Source organism: Aegilops tauschii, chromosome 7 (genome assembly GCF_002575655.3).
Source record: "Aegilops tauschii subsp. strangulata cultivar AL8/78 chromosome 7, Aet v6.0, whole genome shotgun sequence".
Taxonomy (NCBI): Eukaryota; Viridiplantae; Streptophyta; class Magnoliopsida; order Poales; family Poaceae; genus Aegilops; species Aegilops tauschii.
In genome coordinates, this window is record NC_053041.3 from 9,676,986 (window position 1) to 9,686,254 (window position 9,269).

Consider the following 9,269-nt stretch of genomic DNA (forward strand, 5'->3'; position numbering starts at 1 on the left):
TGGTTTGGCGGCGGCAACAGATCATGGTGGTGACGACTAGGAGTGATGCGGCTTCTCCTGCTGATAGGCGTGAAGCTTGCGTCGGTGCACACATGGGGAAGGTCGACAGACGAGAGTGGGCGATATCTAGTACTTTTGTTTTCTTTCTTTCTTGATTTCTAGTACGAGTGAAGATTGCTGTTAGAGAACCAAATAAGTAATTTCCGTCTCGGTGACCCGAGATTGTTGCGTTGTTGATGGCACCAATGGAAATCCCAAAATTGTTGGGCTTATTGATGACCACGACCCTCTTAACCTTGAGATATCTCTGTCTGTAAGTTGTATCAAACTTTGAGACTCATCTTTCTTAATCTGAAAAAAAAGCATAACGTTGGTTGTTGCAATGTGAACTGCTCCTTTTCTGAAAGGTCAAAAGCTGGGACTGGTGAGATGATGATGATGATGGACTGCCACCAACCGCACCGATAAACAAACCTCATGAGCAGAGACCGGTCAGCTCAGACCCTCACCAACCAACTTTCTCTCATTGTCAATATAATCATAGCCATCAAAGGTATCCATCCAATCTGCAGATCAGCAGAGCATCCTCAAGAACACAGCAGCCCCATGGATCCAAAGATGTGATTTTTCTTTTCTTTCTGGTTCTCAGTAATCTCTGAGTTCCTCGTCTGTTTTTCTCACTCTGAAATCTGAATCATGTGTGCGTTCTGCAATCTGCAGCGGTGGGAATGGGATCTCCCGGGCGGCGCCGCTGGAGGCGCTGCTGTTCGACATCGACGGCACCATGTGCGTCTCCGACCCGTTCCACCACCGCGCCTTCTCGGAGCTCCTCCAGAACCTGGGCTACAACGGCGGGGCGCCCATCACGCCGGAGTTCGGCATGGCGCACATGGCCGGCCGCAGCAACGAGCAGATCGGCCGCTTCCTCTTCCCGGACTGGCCGCAGGCCCGGCTCGACGCCTTCTTCGCCGAGAAGGAGGCGCTCTTCGCGCGGTACGCCGGGGAGGGGCTCCGGGAGGTGCCCGGGCTGGCGGAGCTGTGCCGGTGGGCGCGGGAGCGCGGGCTGAAGCGGGCCGCCGTCACCAACGCGCCCCGCGCCAACGCCGAGCTCATGATCGGGATCCTCGGCCTGGCCGACTTCTTCCAGCTCGTCGTCGCCGGCGAGGACTGCGGCGAGGGCCGTTCCAAGCCCTGCCCCGACCCCTACCTCCGCGCGCTTGACCTGCTCGGCGCGTCGGCGGAGCGGTCTCTGGTGTTCGAGGACTCCGTCGTCGGCGTGCAGGCCGGCGTGGCCGCGGGGATGCCCGTCGTGGCTGTCGCGAGCGAGAGCCGGGAGGCCAAGGTCGTCGCCGCCGGCGCGTCCATGGTCGTCAGGGACTACCGCGACGCCGAGCTCTGGGCCGCGTTGGAGGCTGCTGCCGGAGCTCCCAAGATTGATTCAGAGCCGAGCGCGGTGGACGCCAAGCTCTGAGCCTCTTGTTTCCGTTGGAGAATTGAGTAGCTGGAATCCCGTTTCCTTTTCCTTGTCGTTGTACTAGTGCAGAATCCAGATTCCAAATTCAGTTCAGAACCAGAGAAAGAAATGAAAGTAAACCGTGGTTCAAATTGAGATTTTCGTACAACCAAATCAAGCATTTCTTACAATTTTCATTCAATCAATCTTTGGTGGTTTCATACATCTCATATATACTAATGGTATGTATTAGGCCTTATAAAGCCAGATGGAGGGAGGTCCATCTTTGATTGGAGAGAGCATCTATCTTCTTGGCCTGGCAGGAGAAATATCTATTCCCTCTGTCCATAAATGTAAGACGTTTTGACAGTTTATAGAGAGAGCGTCTATCTTCCCGGCTTGTCATCAGTAGTGCGGTCGCTTTGCAGAGGTGAGGCAAACCTATCATCATGCAATGTGACTACAAACATATTTCCTTCAAAGTTGTTCACGAAGGATGACATAGAGGATTGCCATCTTTTAAATCAAATTCAGACACGGATGTTTTGTTCGCTAAGATTAATGGAGAGCCGAATACGGTTGCATATTCCCATCGTAACCGTGGGAGATTTGAGGTGAGCACTGCATGTTGGTTGCATTCTGCTCCGGAGTTGTTTCTCCCGAAGAGTTTAAAGTTTAGTGTTACTAACAGACTGTAATCCTTTATTGATTGATAAAGATGTTTTTGTTTTTCCGACGATATTTTCATGATGAAGGGTAAATGCTTCGCTCACCTACAAGATTGCAACGAAGGGCAATGAATGGATGTACTCGCTCTAATGTAAACTGGCTATTCATAGGGCAACAAATAAACACCCACAAGATTGCAAGGACAGGATACAACTTCATTTGTAGTCTGTTTTGCTCTCCTTTTGTTTCTCTTTGTGATTTTTGTTTGTAAATACTTTCTCATGGCCTTTCCAATGCGGACCCATGATACGCCCACAAACGTCTGGACCAAGGTGTTCGGATGTATTTTGCCATTCAATGCGGACCCCTAATCGTGCCGGCCAAGAGCGGACGCAATCGGTCACTAGAGCCGGCATTGAAGGGGCATGCCGGCCGAGAGGGCCGCCCACACCGCCTGTTCAATGCTGGAGCAACGTGATCAGACAGGGCGACGAGACGGCTTTCTACCCCATTGAACCCGACTGCTCGTCCGTCCGTCTGTTAGCATTAAACAGGTGCGACGGCTAAGAAATCAACTCCGACGCCTGCATTTAAACAGACTGCCGCTTGGTCGAGCCTGTTGTTTTCGTTCCCATGGAGAATTGAGTAGCTGGAATTCCATTTCCTTTTCCTTGTCATAGTACGTAGTGCAGAATCCAGATTCCAAATTCAGTTCCGAACCAGAGAATGAAATGAAATTAAACCGTGGTTCGAATTGAGATTTCTGTACAAACAAATCAAGCATTTCTTACAATATTCACCTCTCAAAATCATTTCTTGGTGGTTTCACAAATCTCATATACTAAAGACTCCCGAGGTGCAACATCCTCTATTTCAACATGGCACACAACCCGTGCGGCCATCAATCCTTCCTCTTTCCTTTGCGAATGTTGTCCGTGGTGTTCACTTGATCAAGATTCTTCAAACGTGATAAACCCCACAGCGGCAAGCTCCACGTGGCCATTCTCCGTGAGCTCACCCTTTATCAAAGAAGTGTGGGCAATGGCCGACCTTGGCGACCGACTGTGTAGTGTTAGATCGATCTTTTCCCACACGCGAGACTCATAGTTGACGACAACTGGGACGTGTCGGTCCTGGTCCTTTTAGTTCTTTGATTTGATCTATATATAAGTTGGTTCTACACGTACATATATCTAGAGAGAATGCACTTAGCGCTAGTATCTAAACTTATTCAATGGTTGTTCTATGTCCAACCCGGACAGGACAGTTTGTTCCACGGACAGGATCGGAGGTCTGCGAAGGCTGGGAGACCAATCCAAAGTTAGCCAGCTGAACCGTTCGCAGGCTCCGATTTTTATTTTTACTGACAAAAGAGCTTCTGCGTTGTAACTTGAGAAATAAATAGCAGATACCCTAACAAATAACCGTGACTCAAGACCCCCATAGGTCCATGTTATTTATTTGACCACGGCATCCAATCTGTGTTGCTGCTTATCCTCCTTCCATCCAACGGTGGCTTTAGTGCTCACACAATCACAAGTTTGAATGTGGTCAATCCTAAGGTGTCTGTTTCTCCGCATAAGATGAGAAATCTACTTTTCTTTTTCCGATCCGAGGTTTTATCTAGGCGTCCAATCTAATTTTACTAAGGTGTTCATTTTCAATCCGGATTCTACACCCTAGCCTTCACGACTGGCTTTTTATTTCTTCCCCGGTTGGATCGCTTATTTCCTGCCTCTCCCAACCCATGGAGGTCGTCTTCCTTGTCGCGCACCGCGCACGGCATCTCTACTCTAGGTCGTCCTCCACGAGCTGACATTCCCATCCAAATCACGCGGCATCTGACGTCTGCCGCCTAGACTCTGCTCCACGCGGCATCAAGATGGGTACGAGCTCATCTCTCGGATGCTGGCCTGGCACAACGTACGTCGTGCTCAACTTGACATGCATGAAGATGAAGGACGACCAGTAGTCACGCCACGCGGGGTGCTCCCCGGAGCTCCAGATGCAGCAGGTCAGGGCCGCGGCGCGGACGGAGTGGGTGGAGGTCAGCGGCAAGAACGCGGAGGAACGGTACAACGAGCAGGCGTTCGCCCATGTCGCCGCCACCACCAAAGCCGCTGGGTTGTGCGTCTTCACATACCTGCACATGAACCCAGCAAAGACAACTTGGTGTCGGTTCGTTGCCATGGCCGCCGTTGCGCTGCGGAGGTATGACTATGACATTGGGCACTAGGATTTGTACGTCGCTTGAGCCCCGCGTCGCCCACCCGCGGCCGACTCGGGCGCTTACCCTAGCCGCCCCCGAACTCCACCTCCCGTCGGCGGCGGCAGGCCTCTCGGTTTTCATCCTCTTGTGCAGCTCGGACGGTGCGGGGCGCTCGTGTCTGCAGGGGTGTTGGGGACGGCGCGGCGAGCTGACGGAGGCGTGCGAGCTCGCGGAGGCGCGCGGCGACGGGCGCGGGCGGGGCCTGTGGAGGCGCCAGAAATAGCTAGTTATCGGGAGATTAATATGATGGAAAATAGACCCGGGGGCCATAGGTTTCACTAGTGGCTTCTCTCAAGATAGCATAAGTATTACGGTGGGTAAACGAATTACTAGGTACGATCATGTATATAGGCATCACATCCGTGACAAGTAGACCGAAACGATTCTGCATCTACTACTATTACTCCACACATCGACCGCTATCCAGCATGCATCTAGAGTATTAAGTTCATAAGAATATATAGGACGAAGAAGTAGGTTGGTGGAGCTACGAGGGGCCCACGAGGGTGGAGGGCGGGCCCAGGGGGAGTAGGCGCGCCCCCTGGCTCATGGCCTCCTCGTCGGTTGCTTGACGTCCACTCCAAGTCCTCTGGATCACGTTTGTTCCGAAAATCACGTTCCCGAAGGTTTCATTCCGTTTGGACTCCGTTTGATATTCTTTTTCTGCGAAACACTAAAATAGGCAAAAAACAACAATTTGGGCTAGGCCTCCGGTTAATAGGTTAGTCCCAAAATAATATAAAAGTGTATAATAAAGCCCATTAAACATCCAAAATAGAATATAATATAGCATGTAGCAATAAAAAATTATAGATACGTTGGAGACGTATCAAGCATCCCCAAGCTTAATTCCTGCTCGTCCTCGAGTAGGTAAATGATAAAAACAGAATATTTGATGTGGAATGCTACTTGGCATAATTTTCAATGTAATTCTCTTATTTGTGGTATGAATATTCAGATCCGAAAGATTCAAGATAAAAGTTTAATATTGACATAAAAGTAATAATAGTTCAAGCATACTAACTAAGCAATTATGTCTTCTCAAAATAACATGGCCAAAGAAAGTTCATCCCTACAAAATCATATAGTTTGGTCATGCTCCATTTTCTTCACACGAGAATGCTCTCATCATGCACAACCCCGATGACAAGCCAAGGATTGTTTCATACTTTAGTAATCTCAAACTTTTTTCAACTTTCACGCAATATATGAGCGTGAGCCATGGATATAGCACTATGGGTGGAATAGAATATGATGATGGGGGTTATGTGGAGAAGACAAAAAAGGAGAAAGTATCACATCGACGCGGCTAATCAATGAGCTAGGGAGATGCCCATCGATTGATGTCAATGCAAGGAGTAGGGATTGCCATGCAACGGATGCACTAGAGCTATAAATGTATGAAAGCTCAACAAAAGAAAGTAAGTGGGTGTGCATCCAACTTGCTTGCTCATGAAGACCTAGGGCATTTGAGGAAGCCCATTGTTGGAATATACAAGCCAAGTTCTATAATGAAAAATTCCCACTAGTATATGAAAGTGACAGAACAAGAGACTCTCTATCATAAAGATCATGGTGCTACTTTGAAGCACAAGTGTGGAAAAAAGGATAGTAGCATTGCCCCTTCTTTATTTTCTTCTTTTTTTGGGCCTTTTTTTATTTGGCCTTTCTCTTTTTTTGGGACAATGCTCTATGAATGATGATCATCACACTTCTATTTATTCACAACTCAATGATTACAACTCGATACTAGAACAAAGTATGACTCTATATGAATGCCTCCGGAGGTGTACCGGGATGGGCAATGAATCAAGAGTGACATGTATGAAATAATATGCATGGTGGCTTTGCCACAAATACGATTTCAACTACATGATCATGCAAGGCAATATGACAATGATGAAACGTGTCATGATAAACGGAACGGTGGAAAGTTGCATGGCAATATATCTCGGAATGGCTATGGAAATGCCATAATAGGTAGGTATGGTGGCTGTTTTGAGGAAGATATAAGGAGGTTTATGTGTGATAGAGCGTATCGTATCACGGGGTTTGGATGCTCCGGCGAAGTTTGCACCAACTCTCAAGGTGAGAAAGGGCAATGCACGGTACCGAAGAGGCTAGCAATGATGGAAGGGTGAGAGTGCGTATAATCCATGGACTCAACATTAGTCATAAAGAATTCACATACTTATTGCAAAAATCTACAAGTCATCAAAAACCAAGCACTACGCGCATGCTCCTAGGGGGATAGATTGGTAGGAAAAGACCATCGCTCGTCCCCGACCGCCACTCATAAGGAGCACAATCAAAGAACACCTCATGTTTCAAATTTGTTGCACGACGTTTACCATACGTGCATGCTACGGGACTTGCAAACTTCAACACAAGTATTTCTCAAATTCACAACTACTCAACTAGCACAACTTTAATATCACTACCTCGATATCTCAAAACAATCATCAAGCATCAAACTTCTCTTAGTATTCAACGCACTTATAAGAAAGTTTTTACTAATCTTGGATGCCTATCATGTTAGGACTAATTTCACAATTTAAGCAAATTACCATGATTTTTTGTAGGACTCTCAAAATGATATAAGTGAAGCATGAGAGAACAATAGTTTCTATAAAACAAAACCACCACCGTGCTCTAAAAGATATAAGTGAAGCACTAGAGCAAAAACTATATAGCTCAAAAGATATAAGTGAAGCACATAGAGTATTCTAATAAATTCCGAATCATGTGTGTCTCTCTCAAAAGGTGTGTACAGCAAGGATGATTGTGGTAAACTAAAAGGAAAGAATCAAATCATACAAGACGCTCCAAGCAAAACACTTATCATGTGGTGAATAAAAATATAGCTCCAAGTTACCGATGGACGAAGACGAAAGAGGGGATGCCTTCCGGGGCATCCCCAAGCTTTGGCTTTTTGGTGTCCTTAGATTTACCTTGGGGTGCCTTGGGCATCCCCAATCTTAGGATCTTGCCACTCCTTGTTCCATAATCCATCAAATCCTTAACCAAAACTTGAAAACTTCACAACACAAAACTTAACAGAAAATCTCTTGATCTCCGTTAGCGAAAGAAAACAAAACACCACTTCAAGGTACTGTAATGAACTCATTCTTTATTTGTATTGGTGTTAAACTTACTGTATTACAACTTCTCTATGGTTTATACACTATTTTACTAGCCATAGATTCACCAAAATAAGCAAACAACACACGAAAAAAAGAATCTGTCAAAAACAGAACAGTCTGTAGTAATCTGTAACTAACACAAACTTCTGGAACTCAGAAAAATCTACCAAAATAGGACGACCTAGACAATTTGTTTATTGATCTACTTGGAATCAGTATTTTATCACGTTCTGGTGATTTTAAACAATTGTTTTCGTGAACAGAAAGTTTCTGGAATTTTCAGCAAGATCAAATAACTATCCTCCAAAAAGATCCTATAGGTTTAACTTGGCACAAACACTAATTAAAACATAAAAACAAATCTAACCACAAGCTAGATCAAAGATTTATTACTAAATAGAAGCAAAAAGCAAAAAACTAAAATAAAATTGGGTTGCCTCCCAACAAGCGCTATCGTTTAACGCCCCTAGCTAGGCATAAAAGCAAGGATAGATCTAGGTATTGCCATCTTTGGTAGGCAATCCATAAGTGGCTCTCATAATATATTCATAAGGTAATTTTATTTTATTTCTAGGAAAGTGTTCCATACCTTTCCTTAACGGAAATTGGAATCTAATATTTCCTTCCTTCATATCAATATTTGCACCAATCGTTCTAAGGAAAGGTCTACCAAGAATAATAGGACATGAAGGATTGCAATCTATATCAAGAACAATGAAATCTACGGGCACATAGTTCCTATTTGCAACAATAAGAACATCATTAATTTTCCCCATAGGTTTCTTAATGGTGGAATCCGCAATGTGCAAGTTTAAAGAACAATCATCAAATTCATGGAAACCTAACAAATCACATAAAGTTTTTGGAATCGTGGAAACACTAGCACCCAAATCACACGAAGCATAGCATTCATGATCTTTAATTTTAATTTTAATTGTAGGTTCCCACTCATCATAAAGTTTTCTAGGGATAGAAACTTCCAACTCAAGTTTTTCTTCATAAGATTGTATTAAAGCATCAACGATATGTTTGGTAAAAGCTTTATTTTGACTATAAGCATGAGGAGAATTTAGCACGGATTGCAACAAGGAAATACAATCTATCAAAGAGCAATTATCATAATTAAATTCCTCGAAATCCAAGATAGTGGGTTCATTGATATCTAAAGTTTTGACCTCTTCAATCCCACTTTTACCAAATTTTGCATCAAGATCTAAAAACTCCGAATTTTTGGGACGCCTTCTAACTAAAGTTGACTCATCTCCAGTCCCATCATTATCAAGATTCATATTGCAAAACAAAGATTTAATAGGAGACACATCAATAACTTTTAGATCTTCATCTTTATTCTCATAGAAACTAGAAGAACACGCTTTTACAAAGCAATCTTTCTTAGCACGCATACTAGCGGTTCTTTCTTTGCACTCATCAATGGAAATTCTCATGGCTTTGAGAGACTCATTGATATCATGCTTAGGTGGAATAGATCTAAGCTTCAAAGAATCAACATCAAGAGAAATTATATCCACGTTCCTAGCCAATTCATCAATCTTAGGCAATTTTTCTTCAAGCAAAGCATTGAAATTCTTTTGCGCAATCATAAATTATTTAACACTAGTCTCAAAATCAGAGGGCATCTTATTAAAATTTCCATAAGAATTGTTGTAGGAATTACCATAATTATTAGAGGAATTACTAGGATACGGCCTAGGATTAAAGTTTCCTCTATAAGCAT

At 44.6% G+C, this 9,269-nt stretch overlaps 1 protein-coding gene across 1 annotated transcript; it reads left to right on the top strand.

The window, feature by feature from the left end:
* The first annotated feature begins 434 nt into the window (after positions 1-434).
* Positions 435-1,609, top strand: LOC109768375 (haloacid dehalogenase-like hydrolase domain-containing protein Sgpp). The gene is made up of 2 exons (XM_020327099.3): positions 435-620; positions 721-1,609. The coding sequence occupies exons 1-2, from the start codon at positions 478-480 to the stop codon at positions 1,469-1,471; spliced, it is 894 nt and encodes a 297-aa protein (XP_020182688.1). The 5' UTR covers positions 435-477; the 3' UTR covers positions 1,472-1,609.
* Positions 1,610-9,269: the final 7,660 nt, after the last annotated feature.